Source organism: Mus caroli, chromosome 13, assembly GCF_900094665.2.
Source record: "Mus caroli chromosome 13, CAROLI_EIJ_v1.1, whole genome shotgun sequence".
Lineage (NCBI taxonomy): Eukaryota > Metazoa > Chordata > Mammalia > Rodentia > Muridae > Mus > Mus caroli.
In genome coordinates, this window is record NC_034582.1 from 36,182,026 (window position 1) to 36,203,059 (window position 21,034).

A 21,034-nucleotide genomic window follows, 5' to 3' on the forward strand; every position below is an offset into this window, starting at 1 on the left:
AGATCTGGCGCCCTCTTCTGGAGTGTCTGAAGACAGCTACAGTGTACTTACATATAATAAATAAATAAATCTTTAAAAGATCTCCTAATCTGATTATTTAAAAACAAACAAACAAACAAACAAACTATTGCATCTGCACTGTACATGTACAGAGGTTTTTCTTGTCATTATTCCCTATATAACAAAGTATGACAGCTCTTGATATGACAATTACATTATACTAGGCGTTTGAAGTCATCTAGAGGTGATTTTAAAATATACATGAGGATATGCGTAGGGTATATGCAATTATTAAGTTATTTTTCATAAGTGATGAGAGCATCCAATATTTCGGTATCTTGGTAAGGAGTAAAGATTGCCCCCGATACTCTGGGACAACCAGTCCACCCATCCATTTTCCATAATAAATCATGCTGTAATGATCAGGATAACAATCATTTCAGTTCATGCAAAATTTCCTACATTGTGTGGCATTTAAAATCTACAAAACATTTTTCCCTCTAGCATATCATTCAGCGATGGTAAAAGGAGATCCAGTGGGACTGTTGAGGGAAGAAGGGAGTAAAAAAAAAATTGGTCTCTGGTCCAGGGATTCTCAAACTTTGCACCACTGTTATTATCTTGGACTGAAATGTACATGGTCAGTCTTCCATGGTATCTCCTGCACTCCTAGGTGAAAGTCCTGATCTTGTATTTTAGCATCTCCACCCCAATTCCAGGCAGAGAGATGGTAAGCTGAATTTTGGCAAGTCACCGATCTGCTCTATTCTTACCTGGGAGTTACAGACACACCCACTTTGGAAGAACGCTTGTTTTGGTAACACAGTTAAGGAGTCTGTTACCATCCCAAGGTTAAACAATTAACTTTTACCAGTGAATGTAAGTTACATTTTGAGGTACGGTTTGGACCTGGAAGCTGTTACCAAGCCTAGCACCAAGGCTGAGGCAGGAGAGACATCAACATCAGCCTGGCCCTCAACGTGAGCCCTAGGTCAGCCAACCTGGACTACAGACTGAAACCCCCCGTCATTTTCTAAGTCCCCAAAGCCAAGCTCTTCTTGTTTCTGATGGCTGCATGCAATACTGTCACCATGTGCACCTTGACATGACTTATCTGGATGCACCATGACTGCTTTGCAAGTATTTGCTTAAAATCATCCTGCAGCCAGGAGGAGTCTGTGTGACCAACCTTGGCCTCAGCAACAATAGGTGCAGCTCATGGGTGATGCCGTGGGCTGCTGACCCACTAAGCTTACCACCGGGGTCTTTAAAGTTCTGCCTGTTAGACAAGTCCCCACCCACACTGAGACAAGAACTTAAAGAACCCTTTGGATTCTGCAGATCAGATAACAACTCATTCTGTTGTTAATTAAGTGTAAGGAATAAAAAGCAAAATGATTGGCCCCAAGAGGAAGGTTTTCTCTAGAGGACCCCATTGGAAGACATCTAAGTTGTGGAAGGATTGTTTTAGTTAAAGATGGACTTTAAAATTCCTCCCCCTCTTCCCCTTCCCTTCTCCTCCCCCTCCTCCCCTCTTCCCCTCCTCCCCTCCTTCCCCTCCTCCTTCTCCTCCCCTTTCTCCCTCCTCCTCCTCCCCTTCCTCCCCCCTCCTATCTCCTCCTCCCCCTCCTCCCCTCTTCCTCCTCCTTCTCATGATCATTGCTACTGAAGCACAATGGAAAAGTATCATTTCTAAACTATCAGTCAACCTGGGATGGAGTTACTTAATTGGTCAGGCAGAGTCAGGGGGGATGGCAAGGTCCTGCACTTTCTCAGCTTAATTCCAAGTGAAAAGCAAATCCCTACGCTTTATAATGATGGAGAAATCCCTGAGTCATTTGATGGAGCTGCCATAACAAAGCACTGCAGATCCCAACGCAGTGGACTGTGTCTGTCATCCCAGCACTCAGGATGCTAAGGTAGGACCATCAAGAGTTCTAGGCTGGCCTGGGTTTCTCAAAGACATGGTCACATCATGAAAACAAACCTTAAAGCAAGCTATACAAAAGTGTTATCCAAAAGTGTCCTTCCAAAGAGAAGCCCTAGGCACCCATCTGGGTTCATTCCTTCTGTCAGCCCTTTCTGCCTGATTAACTTGACCCTCCTCAATGTAACTCCATTAAATTTTCAGCCAGCCCATTCTCTTCAAGCCCAGCTTCCTGTGCCTTTTTTTTTTTTTTTTTTTTTTTTTTTTTTTTTGTATTTGTTTAACTTTTCTGATCTGGTGTTTGTTTCTGTATGGTGTTTCTGTATNAGCCAGCCCATTCTCTTCAAGCCCAGCTTCCTGTGGGTTTTTTTTTTTTTTTTTTTTTCTTTTTGCTACTGTGTAACTTTACTAATCTGGTGTTTGTTTCTGTATGGTGTTTCTGTATGAACCCGTGCCTTCTCAAGATCTTCCCCTAGTAAAGAGTAAAGATGAATTGGGGATGAAGAACAAGTCCCAGACCAATTATGAAAGCATAATGAGGAGTGTGTGTGTGTGTGTGTGTGTGTGTGTGAGTGTGTGTGTGTGAGTGCCTGCAGCTCAGCAGAGGGAAGAGGTGGGGAGGAAGCTTCCACCAGTGGCTGCCGGGTCTTGCCTGGAGGTGTTCTGCATGTGATCTTTCTGTGTGCTTCTGAGTAACAGGATGAAGCCAAAGCTGTTTGCCTTGCTTTTGCACCAGCACCCAGACCCAGGTCTTTCCTGCCTCCCTTGCAGCAGACTGGGTGGGGCAAGCAGGGGCTCTCAGTTGTTGGTTTTTTGTTTTTGTTTTGTTTTGTTTGTTTTTGATTTTTGATTTTTCTCTATCTTGCTTCCCCCCCCCCTCAGGGTTTCTCAGGGTCAGGTGAGCTCTATCTTGTCCTTCCTTTAAGGAAAGGCCAAAGGTACTGAATGTCCAAAGGACAGGCCTTCTCAGTCTCTGTTGATTGACTGCTTTTTATTCTTTCCTTCTTTTTTGGCAGTGCTGAGGATTGAACTCAGGGCCTCCTCATGTTCCACTCCTGAGCTGTCTCTCCAGCCCCAGTTTAAAAACTATTATGCTCTCATTTCCCCCTTCCCTCTCTCTTTTTAAATCTCTATTTTAATTTCTGTTTTGTGATAGGGTCTCATTAAGTTGCCCAGGCTGGCCTTGAACTTGATATCCTCCCTGCCTTAGTCTCCAAAGTGCTGGGATAACATGACTGTGTTAGGTTCCAAGTCTAGTGTTGTTTCAAATAAACAATAGTAAACAGTACTCTCTACATCTTGGAGCTGTGTTCTATATAACTTAATAGCTTAATAACTCTCTCTCTCTTTCTCTCTCTCTCTCTCTTTCTCTCTCTCTCTCTCTCTCTCTCTCTCTCTCTCTCTCTCTCTCTCTCTCTCTCTCTCTCTCTCTCTCAATGTGTGTGTGTTGAACCCAGGGCCTTGGGTACTAAACAAGTACTTAACCACTAAACAAGTACTTTACCACTGAGCTATATAGCCAGTTCTCCGAAAGAAGAAGTCTTGAACAGCGTTCACCACGTTAAGGGTTCTGTGTGCAGCAGAGAGAATGTCTTTAAGATGGCCCCAGGGAAGGATAGACTTGTCTAGCCTGATTAATTGGCTAGTTCAGGAGTAATTGCTTCCAAAGTGAGGACCTGGGGCATGGTTGCTAAGGCTGCAAGTATCAACTTTGTCCTTGACTGAAGGAAAAGGCAGGTAGGGAAGGCTGCGACGTCCTGTTTCAGTAGCAAAAAGCTCACAGTCTCCATTCTAGATAAGCAGGCTGGACTGCAGCCTGATCAGAAGTACCAGGTAACAGGCATCCTCAAATATGATAGCCGGTTTTGCAAAACATTCTCCTATAGGGATTTGTAATCTCGGACCTGTGAGTTGGGGAAATTGGTCCAAGGGCAGGCAAAAGAGGAACAATAGCTACCTGTGAACAGCATCATTGACAGTTCTGGATTGAATTCAGAAGCATTCTGAAAATTCTTATTTTGGGCAGTATCTGTATATCTTAATAAAGTAATGTCATTAATGTTTCTCCGCCTCCCCTCCCCAGTCTGCACAAATCTGAACCTCCGTGCTATTGGCCAGTTGGAAAGGGTAATGTAAACAGATTCAGTTACCATAATTAAGTTACGTATCTGTATACCGAATGCTTTGTCAGGCTGCAACTATTTCAGTATTCATTCTAAGCCGAGGGCATTGGCAAAATGAAATTACTGATGACAAAATTACCCTCTGTTGTTAAGACACAGCAGACGTAGTAACCTAATATTTAACAGTGTTATTTTTGAAAAAAAAAAAAAAAGATGAAGCCAGAGATCGAACTGTCCTTTGCCCTACACCAAAGAAGATAACTTGAAGGAGAGTGAGCCACTTTACAAAATGGCTGCATTTTCTTTCACAACTGACCTAAAAGTCCAGGGGAGGGTTTCTCAAAATATTTGTTTGATGCAGGTACAGGAAGAGGATTAATAAGAGGAAAGAAAAATAATATATAAACAGGAAAAAAACATGTAAATAAAATCTGGACGAATGAAACTGTAGCTCAGGACGTGGCTTGCCATTGGACTGGAGTCTGGGCACTTGGAATCTCAAGTTCCTACTTGGAAGGAATCTGCTTGCTGTGCTAGTCTAGACTCTGCAGAAGGAAGACTGGTCACCGAAGGGCACTCTTTCTTCACAGGCTGGAATGCAGACTCATTTCCCATTGCAAGTCAACCCACAAGGTACAGACTCTCACTTGAGAAATGCAGATAACTAGCAAAGGAAAATGGAAAGGCAGCCCCCAGTCAAAAGGACACTGCTTAAAACCGCATCTAAATGGAGGTGGTGGAAAACTGGGTTGTGAGTGTGTAGATCCTGAAAACCCAGCTCTTGGGAAGTAGGGGCTGGAGGATAGTTCCAGGTCAGAACGGATTGCCTGAGACCCTGTTTTGCTTTGTTTTGTTTTGACTATAAAGTCAAGGATATAGGAGAGCTCTCGAGTGGTCTCTGGGTGCTTAAACCCTTAAGGTTCTAATTGAGATGTAGATCTGAACGTCCTTTGGCGGCCAGGATTCAAGCTCTTTTCCGTGAAGTCTTCAGGTCTCATCCAAATGAGACCGTACAGACCTGTACATTCTGTAACACCAGGGCAGAGGCCAGAGTACGAGGAGAAGGGGGTTTAAGTCAAAGTCACTCCCCCCTCCATCCCCCCACCTCTGCCCTGTCAGATCCCTTAGGACCGGAACTCCTCCTCCTGGGAGCTCGTGTTTTGGAAACTGGTGGGGTGGGGCCAGAAAACATTACAATGGAGCTTGGATGGAGGAGGTGTGCTTTTATTTCAGATTGTGTCATTCGAGTAGAATCTCCCGAAACAGCCACTAACAGAACTGAGGCTCTTTTAGATCCCCTGGGTTGTTAACCTAGCACACCGGGGAGAGTAGGTAACAGAGCAGAAGAGAGAGGCAGTGGAGGAAGGCAGGAAACCCTTCACACGCCTAGCCCTAGCCCGGCTCATCCCATCCACTTTGGGTTTTGCCGTGCCGATTGTAACAAGAGAAAAGAGCTAGCAGAAACCCCTGAAGAAAAGGAACGAAAGGGGAGGTGAGAAACTCAATTGAAAAAGAGGTAGCAAGGAGAGTAAAAGTCAGCAGATGCAAACCGGGAGGCCAGAGGAGGAGGAAAAGGCTGGGCTTCGGCAACCTGCTGCTAGGATTTAGACAAAGGAGGTTTGAGAGAGGCGGGATCAGATTCTAATATCAGCTCCAGGAGAGAGCTCGCTGCTGGGCTCCGGGGAGAGAAAACAGCCGCAATTCACACTGACTGGAGCATGTACCACAGCGAGAACTCCCAGGAAAAAGTAAGTCCGAGAAGGGATTGGCCAAGCTTGACGGACTCTGACGTCGGAGACCCTCTTTGAGGCATGCCTCCGTCCATGCGTTACTTCTTCATAGTGTCTGTGACTACTGTCATCGTTTTTATTGTGCTCTATGTGTTAAGTTTTGGGGGAGATCAAAGCTACCAGAAGCTGAACATCTCAGACTCGGTGATGCTGGCTCAAGTGTGCTCATCCTTCATCGACGGGAAAAGCCGGTTCCTGTGGAGAAACAAACTAATGATTCACGAGAAGCCTTCTTGCACAGAATATGTGACCCAAAGCCACTATATCACTGCCCCTTTATCTCAGGAAGAGGTCGATTTTCCTCTGGCGTATGTCATGGTCATCCATCACAATTTTGATACCTTTGCAAGGCTCTTCAGGGCAATCTTCATGCCTCAAAATATCTACTGTGTTCACGTGGATGAAAAGGCAACAGCTGAATTCAAAGGTGCCGTGGAACAGTTAGTGAGCTGCTTCCCCAATGCCTTTCTGGCTTCTAAGATGGAGCCGGTGGTCTATGGTGGAATCTCCCGGCTCCAGGCTGACCTGAACTGCATCAAAGACCTGTCCTCCTCCGAGGTCCCCTGGAAGTACGCCATCAACACCTGTGGACAAGACTTCCCCCTGAAAACCAACAAGGAGATAGTTCAGTACCTGAAAGGGCTTAAGGGGAAGAACCTCACTCCCGGGGTGCTGCCTCCAGCTCACGCCATTGGAAGGACCAGGTACGTCCACCGAGAACACCTAAGCAAAGAGCTTTCCTACGTGATCAGAACCACGGCTCTGAAGCCTCCACCGCCCCACAACCTCACCATTTATTTTGGCTCTGCCTATGTCGCCCTGTCGAGAGAGTTTGCTAACTTTGTTCTCCGTGACCCACGGGCGGTTGATTTGCTCCATTGGTCCAAAGATACTTTCAGCCCCGATGAGCATTTCTGGGTGACGCTCAATAGGATTCCAGGTATGTGAGAGTTCATGGTTCATGCAAAGGAGAGGCCCACAGACCTCTTCATCCACAGGTGACACATTTCAGGGTTCAACCCATCTTGAATGGAAAATATTTGGGGGAAAAAACAAACAAACAATGTGTCTGTATTGAATGTGTGTAAACTTCCTTGTGATTTTATTTTTAAACAATGCAGTTTAACAATTATCCCATAGCAGTTACACTGACTTAGGTGTTACAAGTCAGGCAGAGAACATGCCAAATATACAGAAGGGTGTATATAGATTATGTGAAAATGCTGCACCATTTGATGCAAAGGACTCACTCATCTGCAGGTTTTCATCACCCAAAGGGAACCTGGCACTCATCCCCCAGGGATGCTGACGGGTGGCTGTGTTTGAAGGACTTTTGAAAAATCTGCCTCTTTTAAAATAGAGATTAGAGATGCAAACTGCAGTGTAGAATCCTCATCCTGGATTTCCTGAGTGCACAAGATGCCCTTTGTAGGACCATTGCCAAACAATGCCTCCCCGTGCACCACCTCAGCTTATGCCTGTCACAGTCATCTCTTAGGCCTGTGTTTAGCTCATTCTAGAAGTTTTTCTTCTTCACTAATTCGTCAGATTTCCTCTTAGCCCAAGAGCTTTGTCAGGGCTGCTGTCCTTTTGCCTACTCCTAGGAGGCCACTTTAACTCCTCTCCGCTGTCCCCCCCCNCCCCCCCAGCCATAGACCAGACCCCAGATTTCCCCGCAAAGAGTCACAATGTAGACTAGTGAGCAGACATACTGATCTGCGTGCATTGGCTGCTGGTATTTTCTGTAGATGCGCCATAGAATTGAGGTCATGTGACTGCTGTAGCCTCAGGAATTACATCACACAGTAACTGTTCAGTAGGTTTGTGTTAGATGGAAGAGTGTGGAAAAACAAGTGTTGTGTGAATGAAGGGCAAAATATGGGGCTTTACTATGTTTGAACTCAGGCAAGTATCATTGCATTGTATGATACACACACACACATACACATATATAACACATGCATGTAACACAGACACACACATGTAACACAGACATACACACAAACCTATAACATACACATATATAACACATGCATGTAACACAGACACACACATGTAACACAGACATACACACAAACCTATAACATACACATATATAACACAAACACAGGTGTTATATATGTAACACACAGACACATGTAACATAAAGACACACATGCAACACACATGTAATATGCACATATATAAGAAATATGTGTGTTATATATGTAACACAGAGGCACATATAACTCATGGGCACACATGTAAAACAGGCACACACATGTAACACACATATATAATATACTTGCACATGTAACACACATAGACACACACAGACACACACATATATCTTGGGGCTGGAGAGATGACTCAGCAGCAGTTTAGACCATATGCTGCTCTTCCAGAGGACCAGAGTTCAATTCCTGGGTCTCTTACAACCATGTGCAATTCCAGTTCCAGACTTGGACTCTGGCCTCCACAGCTGCCTACAATCCCATGCAAGTATTTGTATAACAGACATACTCCTATACACACATAATCTAAAAAATAAACTTTATAGAAAAAGTTATCTTGCCGGGTGTGGTGACGCACGCCTTTAATCCCAGCACTCGGGAGGCAGAGGCAGGCGGATTTCTGAGTTCGAGGCCAGTCTGGTCTACAGAGTGAGTTCCAGGACAGCCAGGGCTGCACAGAGAAACCCTGTCTTGAAACACCAAAAAAAAAAAAAAAAAAAAAAAAGTTATCTTTTACTTCATACAATCTTTTACTTCATACAAATAATGAGATTCCAAGACAGGTCCAGTTCTTTTTCATCAAAATGTTTTACCTTTCATAACTGACTAGACAGATTATTTTTTTATTACAGTTTTATTTATTTTGTGTAGGGGATTGCAGAGTGTGCCACCACAGAGATGTGGATGTCACGTTGTCGTGCTCTGTACCCGAAGAAACCAAGTTTGGTCATTTGTCCTCAATAAACCAACAAACACAGCCACATTAACAGTAAAGGCACAAGGCATATTTCTCCACTGTGATCATGGTGGGAAGAGGGACCTGCAGGGCGTCACTAGCTCTCTTTAACTTCTTAGGGTACTTACTGTGACCCCACGTTTGGTAATGAGGACAGCTTTTGGGAGTTGGCTTGCTACTTTCACTGCGCGGGCTCTGGGGGACAGTTTTAGCAGCAGGTGCTGTAACTTGCTGAGCCATTTCACTGGCCCTGAACCATGCTCCTCAAAACATATATAAAATGTCACGGCATTTCTTTGGAAGGCATTGGCACACTTTGGACTCAGTGAAAAAGACAAAGTGGATTGCTAATGAACTAGACTGCATGGTAACAGAAAAGCAATCATTGTTCTGCCATTGGGGAAATGCCAAGTTAGGAATGCTGGGAAGTGCTCTGGGGCAGCAGAGCCAGGCTTGCTGGGCAATCAACAGACTCATGTTCTGGAAAATACCAGCGGGTTTGGTCTCTGAATCCCAGTGGGACTGGCAGAGCCACCTAACTGAAACACAGCATGCCACGCCCTCTCATCTTTTCACCCTTTGAGCTGCTGTCTCTATTATTGGCAAGTAATTTGGGGAACATTAAGCACTGAGAGACTGATTTTCATATTTAAATATTTATTCCCTTTCTATTTCCAGTATTCTCTTAAAATTCATGAGAGTTGGAGTCTAGCCATGGGCACCTTGGGTATGATACTGAATGTGATAATGTCATTAAGTAACTTTGCCAAAATATGACTTGTGGCTTCTTCTTCTTCTCCTTCTCCTCCTCCTCCTCCTCCTCCTCCTCCTCCTCCTCCTCCTTCTTCTTCTTCTTTTTTAAATAAAGAAGGAGAAGGCCAGGGATGGTAGTACATGCCTATAATCTCAGCACTCAAGAGGGGACCAAGGATTTGAATTCAAGGACAGCTAGCTTAGCCATCAGGGTCGTGCATCAAGGAAAGGATGGAGAGAGGCAGATATGAGATAGGGTTTTGGTTTATGTTAAATATATCTGATTACTTCAGCCAGGGGTGGTCAGTTTGGTCCATGTCAAATCAGTACCAAAAAGTCAAGGACAGAGGAACCCCCTTTTCTCCTCAGCCCTCTTCCTCTTTCCTACCAGTCAATAGACAAGACTAGAGATAAAGAATGGTGCAGTATAGGGTGGGAGTGGAGAGATGACTCAGCAGTTAAGAGCACTGACTGCTCTTCTGAAAGTCCTGAGTTCAATTCCCGGCAACCACTTGGTGGCTCACAACCATCTGTAATGGGATCCGATGCCCTCTTCCAGTGTGTCTGAAGACATCTATCTGCCATCTCAGCGTAGGGATGTTGGAGCAGGAGGGTTCCTTGGCTATTAGATAGACCCCATCATTAAAATAAAATAACTCTTCGGTTGGGGGATATGGGGGTGTGGCCTGTAGTGTGGGTATGCTAGCATCCGCCTTCTCACAGCCGCAGAGAATACCCTTGAGGAAAGTTTGGAAATTCATTCATCCCTAGTTGCAAAACTGAGAGATCCAGGCAGGAAGACTCCCAGACTCCACTCGTTCCTACTTGTGCCACCCTCTGCAGACGACATGGTGCCCAGAACGCCATCAGATCTCCCACACAGCTCCTGTGGTAATACAAGTGGCAGTACTCAGAGCCCCCAGGGTGCTCCATCTCCTTGCCAGAGCTGCAGGAGACAGCTGCTCAGCTGGGCAAGCTCCCTGTGAAGGAAGGCAAGGGCCGCCCATGCCAGCAGCCTGACTACTGTGTGTGGAACACACTTCAGGATAATAGGATACTTCCTAGGGTTCTGCCTTCTTCCTTTCTTGGACAGTTAGGAGCATCCTGGTTTAGAGAGAAAGGAAATCCTGTTTCTTAGGTGGGGCCTTCCCAAATTGTAAGTGAATTAGAGAACAAGCCATTAAAAGAACTCTCCAGTCTTCAAATCGATATAAAATGTAATCATGTACTTTAAAATCCAGGGAGTGTATCTGATTTTCTACTCCCAGACAGCTTTTAATCCCATTAGCTAACTCACTCACCTTTTCACCTTTTAAAGGCAAAGCTCCCCAATGCCAACGCTTTATGCCCATGTTCAAACAGTGTTATTTCTTCCTTGAAAGTCACCACCTGCTTGTCTCCTGAAGATTGCAAAGTGTTTGTGTTGGAAAGATGCTGCCCAAAACATCCCCAAGAGAAATATGACTGAGGGGGATTTAGTGGCATCTGATAGGTGTCAGAAAACAAAGTATGAATCATTCAAGAGGATGAAAGGCCCCGTGTCACAAGACATCACACCGCTCGCTCTTGTTTTCTTGGTCCTTGAGCTGTAATTCTATGGAGATAATAGCTCATTTCTTAGTTTTTGAATCACTGCAGTAGAAATGGTGTCTGGGTGGAGATGTAGTTCAGGGGTATGACACTTGTCTGGCACATACTAGATGGGTCCCATCCTTAATACAGAGAAACAAACCAAAAAGTAAAAATAACTTAAGGGGTCGCCCAAAGTTAGCCATACTCTGTGATCTCACCTTCTTAGAAAACTAAGGAACTTCCAGGTAGGGAGGAAGAGCTCAAGGCCAGCCTGGTCTACAGAGTGAGTTCTGGGACAGCTCAGGCTACACAAAGAAACACTGTCTCAAAACAAAAACAAAAACAAAAATTGAAGAACTAGGAAAGAGCAGCATGAGTCAGAATGAAATAGCTTAAGGAATGAGGGATAGAAGTGAGCTACTACTTTAAGATAGAGGGCTGGGAGTGTAGCTTAGTGGCAGGACCCTTGCATGGAAGGCAAGACCTTAAGACAAAGATGGGGAGGGGAAGAGAGAGAGAGAAAAGAGGAGACAGGTAGAGAGGGATGGAGAGAAGGGGCAGAAGAGGAGGAGGGAGAGAGGGAGGAGAATTGGGAGAAGGGAGAGGAAAGAGAGGGTGATGGAAGGAAGAGGCAGAAGGGGAAAGGAGGGTGTAGGGTGGGTGGGGAGGAGAGGCTGGGGAGGAGGCAGGGAGTGGGAACTAGTAGGTAAAGGAAAAAGAAGAAAGAGAGGAGGAGGGATAAGATGCCTGGGACAAACCCAAAGAGGTCCAAGGGGCCCCAGTCTCAGGTTTTCTTCAGAAAGCCAGAGAGCCTGCCCTTCTGAGGTGGCTCTCGTGCAAGTGGGGGAGCTGACCTTGTCCCTTCTAGCAGCCTTCTCAGAGGAGGCCCTCTGGGATCGCAGGTTGCTAACACTGGGGAGCTTCGGGTGTGAAGGCGTCCACAGCTGCCTTGACATCCATCCCTTGCTGTGCTCTCTGACTTGTTACCTGCCACCTTGAGGAGAGGCTGGGGGTGGGGGGGGGAGTTGTTTTTATTTTTTTTTCCCTAGCACTTCCAGTTCTGTCCTGTTTTTTTGTTTACCTGCCCAAGAAGGAGCTCTAGAGATCATGTAACTCCACATGGCCATGTAGCACTCACTGTATGATCATGGAGTGTTGTATGGTGCTTTGCTGTATTTGGGGGGGGGGGGGGGGAGGCTGGAAATGAAGCCAGGCAAGGCTCTCCGATCTCTCCCTCAGAAGCTCCCCACCCCCCAAGTTCTCCTGAAGATTTCTGGCTCAAGACTTGTGAACCATTCCCCATCTATGGAAGTGTTGGCTGCTCTAGTTTTTCTACAGCCTGCTGGGAGAGCTAAGTTGTTTTTTCTTCCTTCAGGGCAGGTCTGATTCTAAGAAAAAGATGAAGTTACTTTGGCTTCTTCTATATCTCCCTCCCCAAACCGCCTTATTTGTTCTTAGGGATCTTTGCTCATTTGCGGATCTGATCTTTCTCTGCGGGATTGTTTCCCTGACACCAGTGTTTTCATTTGCTTCTTTTTCCCCTCTTTTGTGTGTGTGTGTGTGTACACGTGTATACACACATATATATCAGTGCTTCTTTGTCAAACAATCTCCACCTTAGAAGCGACCACATGATCCCCTTTCCTCCTCACATTTTAAATTCTAAAAATAACGTATTTCCTCCGTTGATTTACCTTGCTAGTTTAATTGGGACACATTCTTTGGCAGAGTGTGTTAACATTTTAGGTTGCAAGTGCCTGGAACTCAGCTCAAAGTAGCTTCAAGAGATCTCAGGGCTTAACTCGTGAAGGTGCATCCCTAGGACCTGGCTTGGCCTGCACCTCAATTTGGCGCAAGGGTAAATAAAGCAAGGTGTTCAGCATCTCTCTTACCCTCTCTCTAGGAGGACCAGCCCTCCATGTGTGCCCAAGTCTGAGGGGTGGGGTGCAGGGCCTGGGACTTTAGTGGCTAGAACCAGACATGTCCTTGGGCAACATGAATGGGCTGGTCTCCCCTTCTCTGTCTCATTCTGTCTTAGCTTCCCTCGGGCAGATTTTCTCCACACAGGGTCAGACAGGCCAGAAATAGCTCCCGCTTGACTTGGTTTGGCTTTCCTGGGAGGAAGGGAAGAGCACTTCCTGATGTCCCAGGAGCAGATCAAGGAGGCCTTCGCATCGGCTCTTCTTTGCCCGTATTCCCATCCGGAATAGAACCAGGGACTGAAAGGGCTGACATAACTTTCTTGGGTCGTTGTCCCACCCTGAAACTAAAGGCACAGGGCCAGCCTTGGTTCAGAATGGCACTGTGGCAGGGTGCAGAACAGGGTGCCTGTGATAGGATGTCTCCTTGTCCTCACTTGGTGTTAGATGGGAAACCACCTATGTGGCTTTAACCTCAGAAATTAGAACTTGGAAATTTATTTTTGTGGGAAAGGTATGACCTCTTCACCACATCTTTTTTCCTCAGAAAGATATTTATTTTCTATTTTTCTAAAGATTTCTTTATTTTATGTATGTGAGTGCACTGTAGCTGTACAGATGGTTGTGAGCCTTCATGTGGTTGTTGGGAATTGAATTTAGGACCTCTGCTCGCTCTGGTCAGCCCCGCTCACTCCGGTCAACTCCGCACGCTCAGTGCCTGCTCACTCTGGCCCAAAGATTTATTTATTATTATACATAAGTACACTGTAGCTGTCTTCAGACTACCAGAAGAGGGTGTCAGATCTCCTCATGGGGGGTTGTGAGCCACCATGTGGTTGCTAGGATTAGAATCAGGACATTTGGAAGAGCAGTCAGTGCTCTTACCCATTGAGCCATCTCACCAGCCTGAAAATATTTCTGATATATATTATTTTAATTATTTCTTTGAGAATTTGATGCATGCATATAACAAGGTGATTTAATCATAATCGCCCCATTCTTCTCCCTAACTTCTTCCAGACCCTTTCCTTACCTCCCTCCCTACTTCGAATTGTATAGTGTTTGTTTTTATAACCTAGGCTCCCTGGTTCTGGGGCAATCCACCAAGATGGTCAACCTAACAGGAGTCACAACCTTAAGGAAACCCTGTCCCAGAAGCCATCACAGGTCCATAGCTCCTCTGTGATGGGCAGGGCCTGCAGAGCCACCCCTCCCCAGCGCGTGCCGGAATGCTGACTGGCTTGATCTTGTGGTGGTCTTCTTCATTTATCCATAGCTGCTGTGAGTTCATGAGCAGAATCATCATGTCCCAGAGATGTTGGGTCTTCAAATTCCCCCCATTGAAACCTCTAACACTTACAAATTTTCCACCCTCTCTCCTACAATAGTCCCCGAGCTTCCGTGGGTGTGATTGATTGTCCCATTTGTGGCAAAGCACCCAGTAGGTATTTGTCCTCTGCACTTTGACCAATTGTAAGGTTCTGTATTGCACTGCGCGAAGAAGAAACATCTCTGATGAGGTCTGAGAGCTACATTCATCCATAAGGAGAGAAATTCAGATTTAGAGGGTAGTTTGATACTATGTCAATTTAGCAAAGAAATAATGGGTTCACCCCATGCCCCTGTGAGCTCCCCAACCCTTGGTTGGTTCTTAGCCAGAGTCACAGTCACAGGCATGTGTTTCTTCCTGGGAAATGGGTCTTCAAGCCATCAGAAAGTAGTTGGTTTACCTCTCTAACATTTATGCTATGTTTCTATCCATGAGCAGATCTTGCCATGTTGGTGATTGCTGTAGTTCACAGGGGTCACAGCTGGGTAGGACTGTTGATGAATATCCTTCCTTTCAACAGCCTACATAGCACCTTCTAATACTATGGAAGGCAGCCAGAAGGAAGGAAGCCTCCAGGTCAGTATCAACACTGTCTCTCCATGTCCTGCTACTACGGTGTGTCTTCTGTGACAGAGCCTTACTGTTAAGCTCCGTGGGCAGCAGAGAGCAGTGACAGGAGCCTGTATTACTTTGCAGGTCTCTAGGATATCCCTGACCAACAACTGGAGGGATGTATCCCATACAGTGGGCTTCTTATTTGGCAACCTAAATAGGAAGGGAAGTTTGAGTAGGAAGTAGAATGGGAAGGTAGGGCAGGGATGGAGGGAGGAGAGGGTGTAACTCACTCTAAGGATGTCTGGGAAAAAAACACATGGAAACTTATTTTATAAGCTTCCTAAATATGTGCAATATATATGTATACACACACATACAGATGTCCCTAAATATAAAACATCTGTACATATTTACACACATACGTACACACATGAACATGCACATATCAAGAGTTTAATTGAGTTAGCCTACACAGGGGATAATGTACCTCCCAAAAGCTATAGAAATCTTGTCATCATACTGTGACTTCATTGTGTGTGAACATACTTAGTTTGCAAGAGGATTTTTTATGTTTGATCTCCTACAGTGCTTATAAGAATCCTATTTTAAAAAAAATAGGGCTGCTGTTCCCAATGTATAGATGAGGGAATTTAACATAACATAACATGGCTGGGGAGAAGTGAGAAAGCACCAAATGTATTGGCTTGTCACATAGTGGTAGAGGGGTTACCTAGGATGCTCAAGGCCCTGCATTTGATTGCCAGAACCCCCCCCACACACACACACACACTCACACACACATAATGATCTATGTGTATAAAATGTCACAGAGACTGACGCTCATTTTCTTTCTATGATAACCAAAAAAAAAAAAAAAATCATATGATAAACAGGGGAAGGAGAAGTAACGACACATTATGTAGTAATTTAAAATTGAACCTAGTTTTATTAATCCTTCATTTAATTATAATAACACTAAGAGTCCAGATAATGAAAGGGCAGATTCATACCTTATTAAGCTGTGGAATGGCTGTATAATTGGGCCTACAAGAGGTTTTCCCTTTTTTCCTCCTAATGGTCCGTTTTCTCAGAAATCTTGGCTTTTTCATGTGAGCAGAGACACAAGAGAGGGCAAGGGAATGCCTTTGGGTCCACATCATCCCTATAGAATCATCACAGGACTCTTGTTGCGTGGTTGTTTAAATCAATGCTTTGCAAGTGGGAAGATGAACTCCGGGCAGCTCAGTAACAAACACACTGTGTCCAAACACCGGAAGCTGAGCAGCGCACACAGAGCTGGTGCTTAGCTAGCCCTGCTCACAGATAAATGCTTCCCTCTACCCTCTATTAGAGAGGTACAGTGTGGAACGCAAAACAATGCCGGGAAGTTTGGTAAAGTAGAGCAGGTTGAGACAGGGAGACTTGGCAGGCCTGGGAGGAAAGCTTTTTGGCTACGCCCTCCAGGCCTCTAGGTACCTCATTAGCATGGAGACCTCTATCTTGAGCCTCCTCAACCTGTGGTCACATCTCTTTTAGGTGAGAAACATGGCGTATGTGTTCCATGTCAGGAGTCTGGCAGGGAGCTGGGAGTCACCTGTCTCAGGTGTGTGCTCACTGAGTCTCCAGGTCTCCAATAGGGACTTTGGAGTTCCTGTAGTGAGAGATCCAGAAAATAGTCAGTGTAGTTACTGGAAATGAAGGTGACAGAGCTGGGGCGAAGCATGGTGCTTGTGGGTGCTTGCATGAATGTCCTGGAATAACAAATCCTTAATAGCGCCTACTCCCAGGGAGTAAGGGCAAATGAAGCCAGAGGGTGATGTAATGCCAGCACGAGGTCCAGGCATTCAGTAAACTGCACCTACCCGCCAGCACTCCAGATACCAGCTGCCTTCGTTCCTGCCCTGGTGAATTTCTGAGTTCCTCTCTCTTACAATACAATACAAAAATCTTCTAATCCTTCTAATCCTACCTCCGCTCCAGACCCCTTTTGTTTGTTTGTTGTTTTGTTTTGTTTTGTTTTGTTTGTTTGTTTGTTTTGAGACAAGGTTTCTCTGTGTAGCCGTGACTGTCCTGGAACTCACTCTGTAGACCAGGTTGGCCTCGAACTCAGAAATCCACCTGCCTCTGCCTCCCAAGTGTTGGGATTAAAGGCATGCGCCCCCACTGCCCGGCTTCCAGACTGCTTTAAAAAATAATTTATATTCCATGTTTACTAAGTATGGTTGTGCATGTGCCACGGCACAAGGGTGTACGTCAGAGAACAACTTCTAGTCACTTCTATCTTTCCACTGTGGGCTCTGGGCATCTGTCTGTCTAATGGGACAAGTGCCTTTATCTGCTAAGCCATCTTACCTCTCCAGGGTACTTTGGCTTACCCTCCAGTGACAGAATGGCATTTATAAAAGCATCTCTTGTCACATGGGCTCTCCTCTCCATATGTAGCTACTCCTACAGTGTGAATCCTAGCCTGCTGGGCCCACAATGCTCACTGCCATCTGCATTGTGGACTTCCCAGTGCCTCTATCTATGTCCTGTGCTTTTTACATTTTAGCTCTACCAGATACCTTGTGGGTCCCAACTGTGCCATATCTGGCTTTCCTGTCACAATCTGTGCCATTCCCTGCTGGAATAGGATGTTCTGGGATGTTCCTTTTATCCCTCCCCCCCACCCCCCACCCCCCACCCCCAACACCTGACTGGCAGATGTTTTTCCTTTAAGATGCAACTTAGAATCACATTTAGAAAGCCTGTTCTCATTCTCCCTCCTCCGAGCTCCCACGCTCTCGGGCTGTCAGTCTCTCATTACTTCTGTCTTGAACGTTCCTAGGTAGCAACTGCTCATGCCTGGCTTTCCTTAGAGAGACCACAACCACTGATACACAAGCACCCTTCCTACAGTGGAGATCTCCCCTCAGGTCATCTGCATACGCGCAACTGGATGATGACAGGTCGGTTGCTTGACTTTTTCCTGAGGTCGGACGGACACAGAAACGCCTACTCACTCCAGATAGGCTCACAGCACACCCGAGAAAGGATTGCGGTCAAGCAGAAAAGTAGGTCAGGGGCTACTTGACGAAGGTTACTTTCAGGAACCTAGGTGCAGTTAGCATGAGATAGCCTGAGAGCTGTGTCCCTGCATTTCCTGTTTAGCTTGCAGAACCCACACAGCTGAAGACTCTCTTCTCCTGTAGCAGCCACTTACTGTTTCTGTAACACTCCAGAGGGATCTTACTTGTTCTGTAAGTTTCTGTGAGTTTCACAAGCCTTTAAACCTCCTTGCTCGCTCCAGGAGAAAAATGTCAATCCCGAGGGAACACCACCATATGCATACAATCTTATGTAGGCTTATTTACTTATTATTTGAGTCATCATTTTATAATCTAGGCTAGCCTCAGACTCATGCCCCCCCCCTTCTCGGCTTTCCAAGTACTAGCATTACAGGTTTGTGTCCACGCCCCGATTTTACGTAAACTTAAGTGCTGGGGATCATCCCAGCTTGTCCTGCAATGCACTCTATGAGTCTGGGGTCCAGAGAAAAGCAAGGATTCTGCTTATCACTCTGCTGTGGTCTGGTCCTGAGGCTGTGCTAATGTTAAAGCCCAGTGTAGGTCTAAGAGCCTCGACTCTAGCCAGCTTCTTCATCTGTTGCTCATTAGGAGAAGCGGACATCTGGAGCAAGATTAAAGGGGAATTTGTCTGTCTTGGAATGGTAGAGAGACTGCATGTCATCTTAGTATGACACATCCCCAAGGGATTGTCCTAAAGGGAGTAGGAGTGTTAACATGACTGTTTTCCAGTAATGCAGCTGACTTTGTCACCTGACCTCTCAGCTGACCCCCGTGAAGATGTATAAACTGCTCTAACGATTCTATTCACTGAATGTATAGAGCAGCTAGCCACTGCCAATGCCATGGGAAAATTCTTTTATCTTTTTCCATGCAATCCAATGCATTATCCACAAGGCACTATGTAGGATCCTTCTTCTGGAGTTGTTACTACAGCTTTTTTTTTCTTTTCCTAGTAACTGTTTTTACTTAAGAAGGCAGATGGGATAAAAGTGCTGGACAGAGATGGCTCAGCAGTTAAGAGCACTGGCTGCTAGGACCCAGGGTCAGAGGACCGAGGTTCTGTTCCCAGCACCTACGTGGTAGTTCACAACAGTCTGTGACTCCAGAGAATCCAATGCTCTCTTCTGGCCTCCCTGGCCCCGGGCATGCAGATGATGCACAGACATCCCTGTAGGCAAAGCATCCATACACATAAAATTAAAAACAGAAATTACGTAGAATTAAATCTATCAAAGAGAAAGACAGACACTAGCTGTTTTTGAATTGCAAATTTGTCATGAGACTGAGCTACAACTGCAAGAGCATGACCTGACTGTCATGCTGCCAAATGTGTCAGAGTTCATGGTTTGGCTAATCCCTCCTTGGGAAATGTGCACAGAAATGGATAAATTCTGTCCTTTGGGTATTCTTCATCCCCGATATTTGAAAGGACTCTGGGATACCAGCTGAGTTTAGCACAACTGTTCTCAGGGGAACTGGAATGAAGGGAACAGAGGCTGGAGGACATTTCACTAACCTGTTCTCGGTTTCCCGTTTGGCTCTCACTGTCCCTTACATCTCAGTGATCTTGACACTGCAGCACATCCCTAAAACCATGCAAAGCTCGCTTGCCCCTGCCCTACATCTCTCCTTGCTTTGGGGGTGCCCGTTTCCCATCTCCTACTCACACCGACTTGGCAGATTGTCCCTCCCATCTGCCTCCCCCTCACAAACTCATTTCTTGAGTCCCAACCATTGTTCATGGTAGTCCATGCTTTTTATGGCCAGGACTTCCTGTTCCCTTCCTCCCATCTAACCAGCACGTTCTGTGCGTCCATCCATCTGTGAAGGATATCTAGTGAGTTCTGGGTTCTCATAACTGCTGCCCTTACCTCAGGCCCTCCCATCCTCATAAGCAGACTGACTGCCTTCAGATCCACCCAGATGGCCTCTGGCCTGTGTTCCCCTTCAGAATAGTCTAATAATACCCTGGATATGCTTCTAACAAGGCATATCTCTGAGAAAAGCATTTGTTGATTCTAAATGTTTCTGGAAGTTGTCACGACTTATTGAGCCATGTGGGTGGTCTGGACTCTCTAAGAGAAAAAGCCATAGCACCCCCAAAACGCAGTCTGTTTACTGTATACAGCTGAACAGGGATACGGGGTTTTTGCATACAGATAGGGTTATTAATGGAGATAAACAAGGAGGCAGCATTATTATATATAGTTGAACTAGGAGACAGCTTTAGCTCATCTTGGCAGAGTAGTCTCTGGACGGGATCGGTCTTCAAGCAGTAACCATCTGAGGAGAGAAATATGCAGTGAATATTTTCCATACACACTAGCAACATTTGCTCTTGACTGGAGAGAAAGCCTTGGCCATCTCTCTCCCCTCATCTGGGGAAGGCTTTGCCACTCCTGTGAGGCTGAGACCATTAGTTCCTGACATGGCTGTGCCCTTGTTGAACAATGCACATACGCTCAGAGCCTTACTTCCTCCTCTGTTTGTGAGGAAAATGGATTTGGATCCCTCTGGGATTGTAAACTCTAAATAAGCCCTGCCTTCTGGAAGTTGTCTTTGTCCCAGGGTTTATTGTGGCAGTAGAGAAGTAGCTAACACAGTGTCCTTAATACCTCCTAAGCCATATTGTGCACTGGAGAAGCAAAAATGAGCAGTCAGTAGGAAATCAAAGGCTAATGCTTTGAAGAACACATCTAGGTTATAAAGTTGCTCTTTTTCATGGTGTTAAACTATTGTGAAATGTAAGAAATGACCTTTCTGAAAGGGTTTTGTGTCAAAAAGAAGTATTTCAGAGATGGGGTTGGGAGCTTGGGGGACTGGTATTTTTAAAGGTCCCAAATAATATTGTGATATAGGGTGACACTGGGAGACAATTTGGATTGGCTATCTAAGAGAGACTTGAGGCCAAATTTGATTGTAAAAGCAAACACATGTGGGGCCCCTTCAGGGCAGGAGCTGGGTGGAGAGGCTGGAGGCTAGGAGGATCCTAAAGGGGATCAGACGGTATGGAAGACACTGTTTTCCTGGATGGCGGAAGGGGAATGT

The 21,034-nt window shown here is 45.6% G+C and overlaps 1 protein-coding gene across 2 annotated transcripts in view; it reads left to right on the plus strand.

Annotated features, from left to right (window-relative positions):
- LOC110307912 (N-acetyllactosaminide beta-1,6-N-acetylglucosaminyl-transferase) overlaps positions 1-21,034 on the plus strand; it is a 102,062-nt gene that overhangs the window by 24,381 nt on the left and 56,647 nt on the right. Inside the window, exon 1 of one of the 2 annotated variants that reach the window (XM_021180181.2) lies at positions 3,396-6,780. The exons of the other annotated variant lie outside the window; for it this stretch is intronic. Within the exon in view, the coding sequence (XP_021035840.1) occupies positions 5,862-6,780 (919 nt within the window). The 5' untranslated portion in view covers positions 3,396-5,861. Of the gene's footprint in view, positions 1-3,395; positions 6,781-21,034 lie in introns of those variants that run through there. 2 annotated transcript variants of the gene reach the window in all.